This window comes from Macrobrachium nipponense, chromosome 22 (assembly GCF_015104395.2).
Source record: "Macrobrachium nipponense isolate FS-2020 chromosome 22, ASM1510439v2, whole genome shotgun sequence".
NCBI classification, from domain to species: Eukaryota; Metazoa; Arthropoda; class Malacostraca; order Decapoda; family Palaemonidae; genus Macrobrachium; species Macrobrachium nipponense.
This window is the reverse complement of record NC_087213.1, coordinates 31,144,333-31,163,623: the sequence shown is the minus strand read 5'-3', so window position 1 is coordinate 31,163,623 and position 19,291 is coordinate 31,144,333. Positions and strand designations below refer to the sequence as shown.

The window sequence follows — 19,291 nt, the reverse complement described above, 5'->3', positions numbered from 1 at the left end:
ACAATGAAATTGCTTTTGAACCATGGTTCATATAATCTGAATCCAAGTGCTATTTTATTCAAAATTACTTGATATATGCCCTGTGGTCTGGACTCGGTAATCATAGATCATTCCTTAATGAAGGAGTGAGAAAGCTATTTATTGTGTTTAGGAAAAAGTGTTTGTAAAAGTGAATAGGGTTTGATTTAGTTCAAAATATATTCCACGTTAAATGTCTCCGCAAGTACTATATGAAGCCAGTGAGTTGGTTACATTAACTTTCATTGTGTTTCATGACCTATCTTTAAAGTTACTTTTTCATTTATACATGATAGGAATTATTAAGGAATTGTCATTTAAATTTTGAATGAAGCTTTACTTGTGCTGTGAAAGGAATTATCATCTGTTTTATATTAAGTTTAGCTTCCTTTATTTGATTAAGAATGTACTTTCTATATGTTCAGTGTAAATAAGGCATACAAAGTCATTGTCATCATTATCATAAGGCCAAAATTTATGTTAACATCCCAGTGTCCTTTCAATCAGATGAGTCTCAGGGAGACTTTTCTTGAACTGCTGAGCCTATAAGTAGTTTTGACTGTATGATGACCTCCTTTATGACTGATTGAAATTTAGGCTGTTAAGCCAAGTACTTGGGCATACTTTTGGCTATTAAGCCTTTGAGACATAAACAGCGGGAGTTATTGAGGTTGGACAGCAAGAACCAAATTTTCTGAAAATAAATGAGATGAATTACAAGAATCTAGGTGTGAAACTGGAAGAAAACCCCACAGTTATGCTATGCTCAGGAGTAATAGTAGTTGAGAAGTTGGACAGCAAGATAGAATAAAGGAAGCAGAAATAGAAGTAAAGTAACGGAATGCAGGAATGAAGGTAAATAAAAAGGCTCAAAATTAAGGGACAGGTGAGGGCTGAAGGGCCACTGCAACCCCCCCCCCCCCCCCCCCCAAGTAATGTCTACAGTGTACTACATGAAGTGCACTGATGAGGGCACTAGCCTCCTACAAGGATTTGTTGTGATATACCCAAGTAGCCTAACATAACGTTCACTAATCACTAGACACAAAGGCTAAATTTTATACAATTGAAAAAGTTCTCTTCAGGAAAGTATGGTTTCAAGAAAGGACTATTACCTACCATTTTTTAGACAAATTGTTAATGTAATTTCTGATTCCATCTTTGTTATTCTATGTGTATCATTTCCATGTTATATTTACTAAGCATTATACCTGCCATCAGCCCGCTGGAAATAATTGAGCCCACTATTTTCAACTAAGTTGGGCAAAAGTCATGCCAAATTTTGCTGATGTATTAATTCTTTTTACAGACAAAAACAATAAAGAAGCACTTTTATCATTGGCCATAGTAGCAAATTCAACATATTTTATTCTATCACTCCCAGGTTCTTGAAAAAAAAGTCATCCATATTTGCTTGGAAGATGTGGCTAAGGTGGTGGGAGCTGGTCTTGGTAGGAACAAGTTTCATTTTAGCCGAGAACTTTTCTTCCCACAAAATGTTGTCTTTGTTGTTCCTCCTGGAGCGCCTTATAAGGAATCCTTCAACCGTGTGTAAGTTCTTCAGTTGATTTTTCTTATGAAGGAAAATGTGTTTACCTCCATGTAACTACATTGCATATACAATGTGTGGATGTTTTAATAAGATAAAGTTTTTATTGTATTCTTAAGATGTTTATCATTGTTTTTATGCAAACTGGATGTATGTTTACATATGTTTTATATACATATAGTATATATATATATATTTTTTTTTTCAAATAATTTATACTATAGCATGCCCCACACACATATATGCTACATAAATTTATGTATACGTTCTATTTTGGCGTCACATCACTCCTGTTACAATGAAAATTATAGTTAAAAATAACTGCATTAAAAATCTGTCCATATATCTTTTCATTTATCTTTAAGAAATGTATTATCATATAGTCCTCTAGGTGTCTTGTTGATAAGTCTATGATTTAAAGTGGTCAAAAAGCTTCATAATCAAACCTGTAGTGAAATAAATGTACAGTGGAACCTCGACATACGAAAGTCCCAACTTATGAAAAATTCAAGTTACGAAAGCAAATGCGAAGATTTTTTTGCTTCTGCATACGAAAATAATTCAGGTTACGAAGGGGTGTTACTGTAAAGTCCCGAGATTCGCCCCGACCACCGAGAGCTATTTTAAAACTTGCGCGCCGCCAACTGAGTAGACTCGCCACCATCCTCCCGCTCTCCCATTAGTTCCTGATACTAGTCACCACCGTAAGATCCTGCTCTCCTATTGGTCAGCATCTACCCCATCATGCTCTACGTAAAGGCGCCGTTCAGCCACTCCATAGCAGCATCGTTATCGTACGCACGCGGAATTCGTTCGTTCACATATCGATTTCGTTTGTTAACGTAAATTCGTGTTAGTGATTTTACTTTGTACTTTATCGTGTTGTGTGAGAACTTAATTAGTACATAACTTAATTACGTATAGTCATGGTCCCAAGAAAGTTGCTGAAGTTCATGGAAAGAAGAGGATGCTTTCTATGGAGACAAAGATGGAGATAATCAAGAAGTATGAGGCTGGCATGCGGTTGAGTGTGATTGCTAAGGAATACAGCTCAAATCCGTCGACAATAGGCACCATCCTTAAGCAGAAGGAAGCCATCAAAGCAGCTATACCTTCCAAGGGCGTGACTATTTTGTCCAACATGAGGAGCCACATGCATGATGAGATGGAGAGGCTGCTTCTTGTTTGGATAAAAGACAAAGAAATCGCTGGTGATATGATAACTGTGACGTCAATCTGCCACAAGGCCAGCGCTATTTTCAGCGATTTGATTGCCCAGGCCAAAGACGACGGAGGAGAAGGGACATCGAAACCAACCCCAGACTTCAAGGCTTCTCGTGGGTGGTTTCAAAAATTCCAGAAACGGACTGGCATCCATTCAGTGGTGCGGCATGGGGAGGCTGCCAGCTCGGACACGAAAGCAGCCGAAGCCTTTATTAAGACGTTCGATGAGATGACGATCAACGAAGGCTACAGTTCTCAGCAAGTCTTCAACTGTGACGAGACTGGCCTTTTTTGGAAAAAAATGCCTCATCAGACGTACATCACGGAGGAAGAAGAAGCTACCCGGGCATAAGCCTATGAAAGACAGGCTTACACTTGCACTTTGTTCCAACGCCAGTGGGCATTGTAAGGTGAAGCCCCTACTTGTGTAACATTCGGAGACTCCTCGAGCCTTCAAGGCCCACAAAGTGCTAAAGGAGAAGCTTTCGGTGATGTGGAGGGCTAATGCGAAAGCCTGGGTAACGAGACTTTTGTTCACGGAGTGGGTAAATCTGTGTTTCGGCCTGATAGTGAAGAAATTCTTGGAAGAGAAGCGCCTCCCTCTGAAATGTCTGCTGTTGTTGGACAATGCCCCTGCTCGCCCTCCTGGCCTCGAGGAAGGTATCCTAGCAGAGTATTTTTTTATCAAGGTTCTTTAACTTCCGCCTAACACCACCCATCTCCTCCAGCCCATGGACCAGCAAGTGATATCTAACTTCAAGATCAAGAAGCTGTATACAAAACATCTTTTCAAGAGATGTTTCGACTTCACAGATACCACAAACCTCACCTTGCGTGAATTTTGGAAGGAGCATTTCGATGTTGTGATATGCATCCGACTCATCGATCAAGCTTGGCAGGAGGTTTCGAGGGGAACCTTGAATTCTTCGTGGAGGAAACTCTGGCTTGATGCTGTATCCACACGAGACTTCGAGGGATTCAACGTGGGCGAAGCTGATGCAGATTCAGAAACAGTTGACGATCCTGAAACTGTTTCGCAACCTGATCTTGATGAGATCGTTGCACTCGGCAAATTTATGGGGCTGGTCGTCTATGAGGACGACATCAATGACCTTCTCGAGGAGCACCAAGAGGAGCTTACGACGGATGACCTGAAGGAGTTGGAGGCCACACAACATAACGTCATTCAAGAAGAGTTCTCTAGCAGCAGCGAGGAGGAGGAGGAGGACCCTATGACAACAGCAGAAATTAAGGATGCTCTAGCTGATTTTCATAAAATGCAATCATTTGTAGAAAAGAGACAACCCGAAAAGGCTTACACAGGTCATATGCTTGCGCAGTTCGATGACGTTTGCCTGAGTCGTTTCAGGAACATTGTCAAAAGCAGGCAGAAGCAATCTTCCATGGATAATTATTTTTTAAAGAGGCCTTTAATAGTAACCAAACAGGAAGATCCAAGTGATACGAAAAAACAAAGTTGAAAGTGGTGAAAAAATTGAAATTTTGTAAAAAAAAAAAAAAAAAAAAAAAAAAAAAAATTTGATTTGAAGTTTTGTGTAACATTAAGTGTTAATGTTTTTTGCCATTTGTTAATGTGTTTCGTAAAGTTTAGTGTTAATGTTTTCTGCCATTTTTTATGTGTTTCATAAAGTTAAGTGTACATGTTTTCTGCCATTTGTCCTCCTCTGACACCACTTTCGGAGATTGCCTTACTCGAAAGGTAAGGTTCCACATTTTACTACATACGTATGTACGTACAGTATATCTTGTACCATGCACACTAACACACTTTATTTACAGGTATGTAGTACATATTAGTAGTTATATGTAGTTTAAGTTAGGTATTGAATGGTCCAAATTGTTGTATTTCATTGTTTATTGGTCAATTTAGCTTTATTATAAAATTTACTGGGGTGTTTTTGTAGGGCTTTGAACGAAATAGGCAATTTACATGTAAAATGTGGTTCAAGATACGAAAAAATCAGGTTGCGAAGGCCGCTTCGGAACGGATTAATCAAATCCTCTACATAGAGTTGAAGCAAATGCTAAAGATTCTGATTAAAGAAGGTAAGTAAGAAGACAACAATATGATGAACAGAAATAGTAGGGCAAGTAAAGAAGGTATCAAAGTATCTTTGAGTTTGATCTTGTGAATAGTATCTTACAAAAGTATGGGGGAATTTCCAACAGGTATAATTAATATTAGTGTCTGCTTGCAGAATTTGTACTCCTATTTCCAGTTACCTGTAATAAATGCATTTGCATATATAACCTTATACCACATTTCTAATATATGTTGTCAAAGGTGTCATGAACCTACAGCTTCTTCAGAAAGAGTAGTGTATCTATTGATATTTCTCCTAAAGATTGTACCAATAGTGATAATGAAAAAATGATAAAGCCATTATAGTTACCTATGAGAGAACTTATAGGCAGTCGATCATATTATAAATCTATATTTTTGTACATGCAACTTCCCCGGCAGATATATACTTAGCTATAGTCTCTGACGTCCCGACAGAATTTCAAATTTCGCGGCACACGCTACAGGTAGGTCAGGTGATCTACCCTCCCGCCGCTGGGTGGCGGGACTAGGAACCATTCCCGTTTCCTAATCAGATTTTCTCTGTTGCCAGTTCCGACAACATCTGTTGTTGGTTCCTCCTGATTGGATTTCGTTTTTCACTTGCCGTGGATCTTTTGACTGTCTTTTGGTGACGTATTGGATCGTTGGCTTGGCCTACGCTTTTGTTTACTTTTTATGATTCTCTAATGCGTCAGACGCTAGTACTGTGTTTAGAATATGCGCGATGAATATGTGACGTAAGACTACCGAAGGATTTGGTGGATCCTTGCACTGTAGAAGAGTAATTTAATTTTTGTTTTTTCTAAGGAACTACCACTCTGTTGTAAGACAGTCATAATTACGTACTGTATGCAGTTACTGAATGACAGTCATTAACACGAAACATTTGACATGAAGATATCATGAGAATCCTTAAGAGAACCTTCATTGTTGAAGTTTGTTTTGTAGTTCTATAGATCACTTATTAATGAATTGTCTATTAATAATCATTGTACTGAATGCGAGATTTTGAATGGGGAAGAAGTCTCTTTCTTCTTCTTTGAGGAAGTTAGAGAAGAACAGAGTTAGGAAGCTTCGTCTAGAAACTCCAGTAGTTCTCGTACTAACGAGCTAGTTGAGGAGGCTTTAGAACCTAACCCTAATGTAGTTGTTGCAACCTCTCCTCCATTTTCAGCCCCTTCTCCCTTCTTCGAACCTGCGGATTCGTCTTCGAGATGAAGCGCCTCAGCGGAGTGGCTGGTTGGTCCCGTTGCTGAATAACCACTGGTTCCATGCAACGTAAAAGTACCATACAAACAAACAAACGAATTGAGTTTGATTTTTATATTTCTGGCATGAAAGCCGAGATTCGCAGGATGGAATTGCAGTTGCTTGCAATGGAAGGTAAGAGTGCTATGGGAAGTTTTTGTGCAGTGCTCCCAGTGTAGTGGAGGGGGCGTCTGTCCGGCTCCGCATTGCTCCTAGGCAGTGGCGGCTCGTAGCTAAAATTAGTGGAGGTGCTGCTCCAGAAAACATTTAGCCTTTATCTTAATATTGTGTGAAAGGAAACGAACAGACATAAAAAGAAAATTTATTCAAAAACCTAATTGTTACACTTCAATAATATTTTAAAATCATCCCTGGCAAATTGAAAAACACTATCGAAAACAAGAGCGACGCAAGAACTCTCAGCCACTCACAACAACAGCTGAGACAAGACTGCGTCAGTGGCAGTCCACGCTCTCCTTTCCGCCACGGGAAGCCCTCCCCCTTTCTCCCCGCATTCGTATAATTATGTTGTGTTTAATGTAATTTGCATGGTTCTAGTGCGTTTGTATTACTGTGTGTAATGTTAAGTTCAGCACTGATGAAGTGATGAGTTTCTTCACATGCATGTCCATGTGTTTGTTTGTGTTATGAAGTTATGTGTGGCTGGCGTCTGATGGGGGGGGCTGCAGTCTCACAGTCCCTATTGACGAGCCGCCACTGCTCCTAGGCCTAGACCTCTTCCAAACTCCCAGAACCAGGGGAGGAGGAATGTTGACAGCCGTAAGGAGGATGTAGAGCATCCCCAACGGTCAGGCGTCCCTTCGGCAGGCTCTGTTGTCTCGACCCAGACTGCCATGCATCGCCACAGAAAAGGCATCTTGAGGAAGTGCTTCTTCCGATTCGGCTTCTCCAGGCCGCAAGACGCTTCTCTCCTCACAGGCGCGCCTCTCCTAGCAGGCGCTCGGCACCAGCCAGGAGCTCGATGCCTGCCGGGCGCGCGGAGCCAGCCGGGCGCGCGGAGCCAGCCTGCGCGCGGAGCCAGCCGGGCGCGCGGAGCCAGCCGGGCGCGCGGAGCCAGCCGGGCGCGCGGAGCCAGCCGGGCGCGCGGAGCCAGCCGGGCGCGCGGAGCCAGCCGGGCGCGCGGAGCCAGCCGGGCGCGCGGAGCCAGCCGGGCGCTCGTCTCCCATTAGGCACTTTTCGCCTTGCAGGCGCGATTCGCCTGAGGAGTCGCCTTTTTTGACAGGAAGTTTGCCTTCACCCGAAGGAGATCAGGAGAAGTCTACTAAGCGGGTCCTTGTGAACCTCCAGGAGCAACTTTCTACTTTGATGGGCGCTCTGGTTAAGGACCCTCCTTGCAAGAAGGGCATCACGCTTCCGATCAAGAGCTCTGAGCTCCCCCCTCGCAAGAGACGTGCCTCTCAGGACAGGAGCCCTTCACCGAGAAGTTCCAGGCACCTCTCCCCTGTTAGGCTCTCTTCTCCAGTTTGCCGCTCCTCTTCTAGCAAGCGGGCTCCTCTTGGCAGGCGCTTTTGCGCCTACCAGGCGTTCTTCTCACAGCAGGCGCCTCTCACCTGGCAGGCGCGACTCTCCTGACAGGCGCTCTACTCCTGGTAGATGCCCCTCTCCTCACAAGTGCTCCTCACATGATAGACACGCCTCTCCTCACAGACGCTCCTCTCTTAGCAGCTTAGCAGACGCTTTTTCTCCTGGTAGGCTCTCTTCCTCAGGCAGGCGCCTTACTCCTGGTAGGCGCCCTTCTTCGGACAGAAAAGCCTCTACTTCGTGGAGGACTGCACGGCCGGGTGGGGATCTTCGGATCCTACCTGGTGTAAGCCCAGTCATTGAGGAGGGATCCTGCCCCATCCTCGATTTCTACGGGAATCGAGAGAACCACCAACTGATGATTGTCTGACGAATTCGGTGGGGGTTTCGCCGAGTGCTTAAGATTCTGCAGAATTTCTAGCACTCGCAGTGTTCGAATTTTTTACAATCTCTTTAACACTTAAGCGAAACCATGGTCCAAAGTGAGCAAGACGAGAATCCCCGATAATTATTACGATATTCGGAATCCTCGCCAAATGCTCGAATTCTTGGAATAGGTTCTGTCATGTAAGTGGGTAAGACCCCATTGACAAGATCCAAAAAGGTTCTGTCATGTAAGTGGGTAAGCCCCCACTGACAAGATCCAAAAAGGCTTTGTCATGTAAGTGGGCTAGTCCCCATTGACAAAGATCCTAATAAGGTTCGGTCGCGTAAGCGGGTAAGCCCCCATTGACAAGATCCAGAAGAGCTCTCAGTCATAGGTCACTACCTCGCTGAGGCTCTAGAGGCAAAGCAGACTCATAGACAGTGTCCATGAAGTATTCTGCCCAATAAGATAAGAAGCTCGAACTGTCGTCTTCGGTACTCTGTTCACAATTGAAGCTTTCCTTCGGGAAAGACTTCTCCTTCATTCTCTTGAATAGAACGAAGACGGTCGATCTCCAATCCTTACTCTCATTCCTCGTAGGGAAAAGAATGTAGGATGGAGGTAGTTGTACAGAAACCTACAAAAATATTACGTATTTTGCCCTCGCGACATGATTCTGTTAAGCAGTTGAACTGTCCGGGGTGTAGACACATACCTAATTGAACTGCTAGGCGAAGACGGTCGATCTCCAATCCTTACTCTCATTCCTCGTAGGGAAAAGAATGTAGGATGGAGGTAGTTGTACAGAAACCTACAAAAATACTACGTATTTTGCCTTCGCGACATGATTCTGTTAAGCAGTTGAACTGTCCAGGGTGTAGATGCATACCTAATTGAACTGCTAATCGGGGCTCCCTGCAACCTCCCACGAGTTACCAGTTTCGATTTTAGTTACTTATGGTATTGTCACAACAACACCAACTCAGCTTTTGTATTTTGCGAAATCCGTTTCGCTTAAATATAATTGCTCGAGCGTATTTTTATGCTCAATGTTCTAGCCGAACGCATTCCTTCGTGGATGACGAGTAGGCGAGAGCTAACGGGGTATGAGTCTGCTGTCTCTGTGATAACAGCTCAGTACCAGCTGGCTCTCCGAGATGCACGGTCGGTTGCGTCTCTCTCCCCTACAATGATTGACTGCTGAACCGTATCTCTGCCCAACAATCATGGACTTAGGTCTCTGATTAACGGGGATTCTCGCATACATGAATGACCATCTACTGCTGTGATGCTCGGTTTCATCGCCTTCGACATTGCAAGAAATTTTCAACAGAGATATCTCTTGGACTCTCTCTTTTTTCTGTTTACCGCACTGTAGCAGAAGTCTGTACTAGTCTACCGCTGGATCGCACTGCGATAATGCGGAATGTTTTTTCTTCAGACATCGGAGTTTGTCTTCAAAATATCTCGTATTCGTAGGTGTGCAATTGTTCATTGTTCACCCCGAATTAACAGATGTATTGGAAGACATCGCCTATTCCCAGGCCTGACAGCTCTGCTTCCAAATGTTCAACCCATGAGAAGCAGTTCTGCAGGCAGTACTTCCCGGGGTTTTTCATTACTGAAAAACGCCCCTATTTCCTAGCAATTAAGGACTTCTCAACCGGACAGCAATGAAATAGAGGTTAGCGTTTTCAGTCATTGGTAAGCACGGGTTCAGAATCTTGAGAATTTTTCTCTCGATTCGGCTGTGAAGAAGTACGTTGCATTCTCTGTCCTCTTTCATCTTCTACGGAACATAGTGTTGTTTCTCCTTAGCTGAGATTCAACTACTATGAGAATGTCTTGCCATCAGGAACCTCGGTCTCTAGAAGGCAATTGACTTTCACCTGTTGGGGCACATGCCTTAACAGAATCATCACCTCGCTGTCCGGCATCGGTGACAAATAAATATACGTTTTTGATGGTCTCGACATAACCCTTCAAAGGCGAAGGTCACGTGACTTGCTCGGATTCTTGGACAACTTACCTCGATACCGAACGCAGTCAGTCGGCAGCTGTCAGAGCGCCCGGGTCAGTTATGAACTACGGTGTAGACTTAGTTCGAGTGTACCAAGAACTTCGCTGCGGACTCCTTCCCGAGCCTGGAAGGGGTAAAAGGAGCTGAGTTGGTGGTTTTCCCCACTCAGAATGAACAAGGGCTTGTCTCTTCTAAAAGCCGGAACCGCACCTAGTGTCGTTCTCAGAAGCCTCAGAGTCGGGGATGGGGAGCAAAAACAATAGGGGCGAAAAGAATTCAAAGAAGTGTCAGGCACCTGGAAGGGGGACCAGGTGAACTGGCACATCAACAAGAAGGAGTTGAATACAGTCTTCCTGGCCCTGAGGAGTTTCGAACCAGAAGTCAGAGGCTCGGTGGTCCAGGTCAACTCGGACAACACCACGGCTCTGGCATATATAAGGAAACAGGGAGGGACTCATTACGTCTCCCTGTACGAAACAGCAAGAGACCGGTTGCTGTGGGCAGAGGAGAGAGAAATTACACTTCTCACCAGATTTGTTCAGGGAGAGAAGAACGTAAGGGCGGACCTGCTGAGCAGGAGAGATCAAGTCCTCCCCACAGAATGGACTCTCCATCAAGACGTTTGCCAGATGTTGTGGAGCCTTTGGGGGCAGACCACACACAGACCTTTTTTCTGCCACGAATTAGAACAAGAGACTGGACAACTTTTGCTCCTCCATTTCGGATCCAAGAGCAATAACGGTAGACGCTCTCCTTCTAGACTGGACAGGGATAGACGGCTACGCGTTTCCCCCATTCAAGATTTTGGGGAAGTATTGTGAAAGTTCGTCCCCTCAACAGGAACGAAACTAACTCTGGTCGCTCCCTTTTGGCCCGCTCAGGAATGGTTCACAGAGGTACTGGTATGGACGGTGGACTTCCCCAGATCTCTTCCACTCAGGAGAGATCTGCTCAGACAACCCCACTGTGACAGGTTTCACTAAAACCTCCCCGCTCTCTGCCTGACTACCTTCAGACTATCGGGAGATTTGTCAGAGCGAGAGGCTTTTCGCGCAAGGCTGCTAGCGCGATCGCCAGAGCCCGCAGGTCATCAATCTTGCAAGTCTATCAGTCGAAGTGGGAAGTGTTTTGGAGATGGTGCAGGACGAAGAAACTATCCTCATCCAATACTTCTGTGACCTTAATTGCTGACTTCCTTCTCTTTTTAAGAGAAGAATGCAGCTTAGCTGTCTCTACGATTAAAGGTTATTGTAGCATGCTATCCGCAGTGTTCAGGAACAGGGACCTGAATATCGCGGAGGATAAGATCTGCATAATCTTATTAGATCTTTAGAGATGACTAAGAAGTAGTACTCTAGACTGCCTAGTTGGAACTTAGATGTGGTTCTCAAGTTTCTAGTATCGGACAAGTTTGAACCCCCTCAACAGGCGTCCTTCAGGGACCTGACTAGAAGTCTCTGTTTTCTTTTAGTAATGGCTACTGCTAGAAGAGTTAGCAAGCTTCAGGCTCTGGATGCTAGAGTAGGGTTTAAAGGAGATTCGCCAATCTGCTCTTTTAAAACTTTTGTTCTTAGCAAAGAACGAGAATCCCTCTAAACCCTGGCCTTGAAGTTTTGTGGTCAAAGGGCGCTCACCCTTAGTGGGAAGAGAGATAGAGAGATCTCTGTGCCCTGTCAGGACCCTTAAAATTCTACCTGGAAAGAAAAAGAAGATTAAGGGCAACTTAAAGAGTCTCTGGTGTTCTGTCAGAGATCCCAGAAACCCATTTCTAAGAACGCTCTGGTGTTCTTTATGAGGAACGTCATAACAGGCGCATGCGATGTGCGACGATGAGCAGTTTAAACTCCTTAGAGTTAAAGCACATGAAGCAAGGGCCATTGCGACACCTCTGGCGTTTCAGAAGAATATGTCGCTGAACAATATTGTAGCCTCTACATCCTGGAGATGCAACTCAGTGTTTGCTTCTCTCTACTTGAGAGACGTGAGAGTGACTTACGATAAGTGCTTCTCATTGGGGCCCTACATATCTGCAGTTTCAGTGCTGGGACAGGGAGCTGAGACTAATCCTTGTTAGTTTAGTTTAATGGTGTTATGTTTTTATATTTGTTTGAAAGAGGGTTAAGCGGTAACCTCTTTCAATTGTTAGCTCTAACACGGGTTAGAGTTGGTCAGGTGGTCGGGATTGGTTTTGTGCTCCTTGTTGTATATTGATACCTAAAACTCTGTCATGTAAGAGGGCGAGTCCCCATTGATATGATACAGGTTAAGGGTCCAATAGAAGGCTCTGTCAAGTAAGTGGGCCAGCCCCCATTGACACGATCCAGAAGGGCTATCGGTCACAGGTCTCATCCTCGCTGAAGCTCTTGAGCCAAGCAGACTCATAGACAGTATCCATGAAGTCTTCTGCCCATTCAGGTAGGAACCAAGGTTTTTCTTTATAATCTACAACATATGTTGATTTCCTGTTTTGTTCTTTATGAGGAACGTCATAACAGGTGCATGCGATGTACGACGATGAGCAGTTTAAACTCCTTAGAATTAAAGCACATGAAGCAAGGGCCATTGCGACACCTCTGGTGTTTCAGAAGAATATGTTGCTGAACAATATTGTAGCCTCTACATCCTGGAGATGCAACTAAGTGTTTGCTTCTCTCTACTTGAGAGACGTGAGAGTGACTTACAATAAGTGCTTCTCGTTGGGGCCCTACATATCTGCAGTTCAGTGCTGGGACAGGGAGCTGAGACTAATCCTTGTTAGTTTAGTTTAATGGTGTTATGTTTTTATATTTGTTTGAAAGAGGGTTAAGCGGTAACCTCTTTCAATTGTTAGCTCTAACACGGGTTAGAGTTGGTCAGGTGGTCGGGATTGGTTTTGTGCTCCTTGTTGTATATTGATACCTAAAACTCTGTCATGTAAGAGGGCGAGTCCCCATTGATATGAAACAGGTTAAGGCTCTGTCATGTAAGTGGGTCAGCCCCCATTGACACGATCCAATAGAAGGCTCTCGTAAGTAAGTGGGCAGCCCCCACCCAATTGACACGATCCCAGAAGGGCTATCGGTCACAGGTCTCATCCTCGCTGAAGCTCTTGAGCCAAGCAGACTCATAGACAGTATCCATGAAGTCTTCTGCCCATTCAGGTAGGAACCAAGGTTTTTCTTTATAATCTACAACATATGTTGATTTCCTGTTTTGTTATATATAGTATTTAGCTGTCTCTTACCCTCCACCAAGGGTGCCAATCAGCTAAGTATATATCTGCCGGGGAAGTTGCATGTACAAAAATGATATTGTTATGATACAATAAAGTTTTGTACATACTTACCCGGCAGATATATACGATTAATGGCCCGCCCAGCCTCCCCTTAGGAGACAGGTGGAAGAGAAAATCTGATTAGGAAACAGGAATGGTTCCTAGTCCCGCCACCCAGCGGCGGGAGGGTAGATCACCTGACCTACCTGTAGCGTGTGCCGCGAAATTTGAAATTCTGTCGGGACGTCGGAGACTATAGCTAAGTATATATCTGCCGGGTAAGTATGTACAAAACTTTATTGTATCATAATAATATCATGTTAATCATGATTTTCATCATTTAGGATGCAGAAACTAATTGAAGGAGGGTTCATCGACAAATGGGAATATGACGAAATAAAGAAAATCTCTCAGAAGTCATCAGGAGGAGGACGAGAATCCAGAAGTCAAGTCATTTCCCTTGGACATCTTCAGGTATGGTTCATTAACAAGGGTAAGGCAGTTTTACTTGTAAGAGATTTAATAGTTTCTTAAGGATTATATGATGTCAGAATGGTAATTAGATATTGGAAGTACAGTACAGGCTGGAAGGTGAGTCTTTCAGATTAACACGAAAAATAATTACAGACACTATCCTACTTAAGAACACTCAAGTTACGATCATTCAGATATAAAAAAACTTGATCGTAAATTAAAACTGTATTCAGAGCGCTCCCCTTTGCTGTCCATAAGTTCAAATTTTGCTCTGCACACTATTCAGCTTGGTTACAATTTTTGCTGCTACCCACGCCGTACAGTATTGTAGCCCATGCTAGCCCACTGCCCCAGACTCTTGTGCCTACACTAGTGGTAAGATATTCTCTGTTGTGCTCCAGGCTATTCCTGTGATTTTATTGTGAAATATTCAGCTCATCCTTTATCGATCATGGCTAATGGCACATATAAGGCAAGTGAAGATAGCGGAAGTGTTAAAAAGGGGCAAGTGATCCCTAGGGAAACCACAATGGCGATTATAAAGGAATCAAATATTGGTGAAAAATGGTGGATGTAGTAAAGCCAATATGATATGAATTACCGAACTGTTGGCACAATCTTTAAGAACAAAGAGTGAATTATGGAACAATTTAAAAGTGTTGTGCCTATGCAGCCAACAATTATAAGTAAGAGAAGGGGGAAGCCAGTAGAAGAAATGGAAAAACTTCTGGATATCTGGATGGAACATCGGAGACAAAGACGTGTACCGCTTAGCCTCATGCTGTTTCAGGCTAAAAGCTTTTTGATGACTTGAAGGCTAAGGATGGTTTCATTGCTTTAAAAAACCTGCCAACTTGCATCACAAGTACGTTAGTGATGAGGCAGCAAGCACTGACAAAGCAGCAGCTGAAAAGTATCACAAGATGACGCTCAAGGAAATCTTTGATAAGGAAAGTTATACCCCTCAGCAAGTGTTTAATATTGACAAGACAAGTCTTTTCCGGAAAAAATGCCAGAATAAATGTATATCAGCAATGAAGAGGTGATACCAGGATATAAGGAGGCAAATGATAGGTTAACCTTATTACTGGGTGGCAATGCATCGGGAGACTTCAAGCTTAAACTGCTCCTAGTGTACCACACTGCAAATCCACAGACACTTACAAACATCACAGAGAGGTCTCTACATATAATCTGGATGTCCAATGAAAATCTGGGTGACTCTTCCTAATTTGATGACTGGTTTTTACATCACTTTGTTCCCGAAGTTAAGCTGTACTGCCATGAGAATGGGATTCCTTTCAAGATTTTCTAAATCTTGGCTAATGCCCCAGTGCACCCACCACACTCAGATGATTTCCACCGGATGTGAAATTGTGTAATTACCCCCTAACACAACTTCACTCCTTCAGCTGATGGGTCAAGGCATAATACTAACCAATTTCAAAAAATATTTCACTTCTCTTACTTACAGGCAATCATTAAAAAAAGTGAATGACCCTGGCGTGACCTCATGTGACTCTTGGAAGGGATATGACATTTATAATTGCATCAAGAATACGTATTGATGCTGCAGGGGGTGAATTAAGTGAGATCAACATGAATGGAGCACAGAAGGCTTTATGCCCACAGTTTGTCAACAACTTCAGAGGATTTAATCAGGCAGAGGAGGAAAAGGGAATCGTTAACATTCTCGTTGACATAAGTGAAAAGCCACAGCTTAACTTAGTGTAAGAGGACTTTGAAAAGCTGTTTAAGTCTCATTCAGAGGAGTTAATGAATTGGAGATTTAATGGAGCTGGAAATAATGCAAAGAACAGAAGAACATGAAGAAAAATAACCTTTTTCTTTGAAGACATTTGATGGCCTAGGGGAATTTTCAGGATTCTGTGAAAAATAAATAAGATCAAATCTCGCTTGCCACTAGGGAAGAATTTAAATTTTATTGAAGGGCTGATGTGGATATATATAAAACACTTGGGAATGATAAGTCACTGAGACAAAATTATATGACCTTTCACCTATATGTAGCGGCAAACAGTATTTGAAAATTATTTTACTGTCATATCTTTTTATAGCCTATTACATTCTACTCAGACAAGAAAAGGAAACTAAGGATGATACATATTGTATGAAAATAAAGTTTTGGAAGAAAAATCTTACAGTACCACTATTTCTCACTCAAAAATATTTCTCTTTACCTTATCAGGCTGCCTTTTTTGTGATTTTGTCTGGGTATGTTATAGCTGCGATGGTACTTCTGATGGAAAAATTCTTCTCAAGATTAATGGAATAGAAAAGGTAACCATGTCTATGAAAGAAAAGAATTTATTTAAAGATTATAGCATGACATGTATGCTACCTTGTCAATTTTTGTTTTTATTTTTTCAATAACTTTCATTGTCATGTAGCACTTTAGCACTCATTTTGATATTTTTTACATTTTAGATGCATTTTTTTATTACGCTCCTTTAGTCCACATATGATTGTACATTGTAAAATACACTATTGTGCGTCTTATGAAAAAGGGTGTAGAACGTAGCTCTTAACTTATGCAAAAATTGAAATGTGAAATAAATGTAAAGTTTATTTTAAGTTACGCTCACTGAAGCACTATGAAGATTGAGGCAAAAAGATTATCATAAGTGTCATTAAATGTGCACTGCTTACACTCACAGACTAAGAAAGGGTTTAGGGGGGAGGAGAATTTTGCCAGATGTTGTAAGACGTGATGAAGAAAGAAAGCCTTGTAGGGTAGATCTACAATACTGACGAAATGTCTATTCTGTTGCTCCTTAAGCCACAGTATAAGTACAGTGGAACCTCTACATACGAAAGTCCCTACGTACGAAAAATCCAGGTTACGAAAGCAAAGACGAAGATTTTTTTGCTTCTGTGTAAAAAAATAATTCAGTTTGCGAAAGGGTAAAGTCCGAAATTCGCCTGGGCCACCGAGAACAATTTTAAAACTCATGCGCCGCCAACTCAGTAGACTCGCAACCATCCTCCCGCTCTCCCATTGGTTCCTGATGCTAGTCACTGCCGTAAGATCCTGCTCTCCTATTGGTCAGCATCTGTCCCATCATGCCTCTAAGTAAAGGCGTTCCTTGCCCATTTTTTGCGGCAGTATTATCGTAAACACCTGGAATTTGTTCGTTCACATATATTTCGTTTGTTAAAGTAAATTAGTGTTAGTGATTTCGCTTTCGTTATACGGTAAGTTACTTTCTCGTGTTGTGTGTGAACTTAATTACTTGCGTTATTAGCCATTGGCCCCAAGAATGTTGCTGAAGTTCACAAAAAGAGGAGGAAGCTTTCTATGGAGACGAAGATGTAGATAATCAAGAAGTGTAATGTTTTCTGCCATTTGTTAATGTGTTTCGTAAAGTTTAGCGTTAATGTTTTCTGCCATTTTTAATGTTTCGTAAAGTTAAGTGTTCGTGTTTTCTGCCATTTGTCCTCCTCCTCTGTCGTCACTTTCAGACATCGCCTCACTCGAAAGGTAAGGTTCCACATTTTACTACATATGTACGTACATGCATGTACATACAGTATTTCTTGTACCCTGTACACTAATACACTTTATTTACAGGTACAGCCATGGTTATGTTAGGTATTGAATGGTTCAAATTGTTGTATTTCATTGTTTATTGGTCAATTTGTTATAAAATTTACTGTGGTTTTTTTGTAGGGCTTGAAACGAATTAGGCAATTTACATGTAAAACATAGTTCTAGATACGAAAAAATCAGGTTACGAAGGTCGCTTCGGAACGGATCAATTTCGTAACCTGAGGCACTACTGTATGTTGAATCTAAAGGATTGTTAGCTGATAGTCAATATGCATATAGGAAGCAGCTAGGTACCTGTGATGCTCTTGGCTTGACATGCCATTTGCAAGGGAACCTTAATAAGGGTTTTGAGTGGAGAGTAATTCTGATAGATTTTAGCGCTCTTTTGATTTGGCAAATCACAAAGGACTTACTATAAACTTCAGAATCTTGGAGTGGGTGGATATGTTTTAAGATTACTTAAAGATTTTCTTACAGGTAGGCAGCAATGAGTTGCTGTGGATGGGTCCCTTAGTGAACCAAGACCTATTGTATCTGGAGTTCCACAGGGAAGCGTTCTTGGTCCACCATTATTTTTAGTGTATACAAAACAAGATTGTTCAGTATGCTGATGATGCAACACTTATGGGTGTAGTAGTCTCCACTCTTGAGAAATGAAGTGCCTTCAGCCTCACTCGGGACATGGAACGGATCAGGAAATGGTGTAGTCAGTGGGGTATGAGGCTGAACTCCAGTAAAACGAAAACACAATGGATTTGTAGATCTCTTAAAGATTTCCCATCCCATCCTCCCCTTCAGGTGGGTGGAACTTTGCTGAACTAGTCTGAAGCTTTAACTATTTTAGATGTAATCTTTGACTCACATCTAACTTTTGAGAAATATCTCATGAAAGTTTCAGGAAATGCAGCACGAAAGTGAGGTATTGTTTATAAGTCCTTGTATATTTATAGCAGTGATAAAGTCAGTGCGACCTGTTTTATGTCATTTGTACTCCCATTACTAGAATACTCTTCTCCGGTGGGGATGTCTGCTTCTGCCAGGGATTTATCTCTTTTTAGATAGTGATTCTTGGACCATCGAGGGATGGTCTTCTTGGTTGTCACTTTTTCATAAGTTGTATTTCAACAGAGAGCTTTCACATTCACAATTGATCCCTGATCCCCTTTATCTGGTGAGAGCAACCAGTTTCGCTGAACAGCAGCACCAATATGCAGTAAATGTGCCTTGCTGTCGAACTTCTCAGTTCCAGAGGTCTTTTATTCCTCACATTGTTGGACTGTGGAACAGCCTCCCAGAGGAAGTTGTGCAATTGAAACTTCATAAGCTCATGTGAAGGTGCAATATATTACTACCCTAATATTCTTGCATTTTAATACATTTTGATCTATTTGTTAATTTATTTTTTCTTTTATAATAAGTGCTTGTCTCTTCTTTCTGTATTTCCCTTTATCTCATCTTACTTCTTAATGAACACCATATTCTTTGGAAGCTTGAATTTCAAGTCCGATGGCCCATGTGGGCTTGTTCCATGTGAATAGGTTTTCACCTTCTGAATAATAACAATGCCTTGGCTTATGAAAAGGAAAAGAATTTATGAGTCAAAAGGCTCCCAGTGATTAGGTATCATTCGGCAGTCTTGGTTCACCTCCAAGATCATTTCCAATTCGTTCCATAATGATTTTTTGTAAGAAGGTTATTTGTCATCACAAAGGGCACTGCTAGAATCGGGTGAAGGCTATGCTTCTCATGGACAATGTGCCTGCACATCCAAACACAGCACGATTGGTTGGTGACGGTCATATTACAGTCATGTAGTTGCCTCCTAGTATGACTGGACCTGTTCACCCAATGGACCAAGGTGTTATTTTTGCATGAAAAAAAGAAAAAAAAAAACAGAAGTTCCTGTAGGAGGCGATGGTAGTATTGGGAGACAAGGAGG

General features: G+C 42.3%; 1 protein-coding gene across 2 annotated transcripts in view; it reads left to right on the top strand.

The window, feature by feature from the left end:
- Positions 1-19,291, top strand: part of LOC135198578 (uncharacterized) — a 43,514-nt gene that overhangs the window by 1,574 nt on the left and 22,649 nt on the right. For both annotated transcript variants that reach the window (XR_010310843.1, XM_064226294.1), the window contains 2 exons: positions 1,403-1,569; positions 13,652-13,781. Coding sequence is in view for 1 of the 2 variants with exons in the window: in XM_064226294.1 (XP_064082364.1) it covers positions 1,403-1,569; positions 13,652-13,781 (297 nt within the window). In the remaining variant the exon portion in view is untranslated. The remainder of the gene's footprint in view (positions 1-1,402; positions 1,570-13,651; positions 13,782-19,291) is intronic.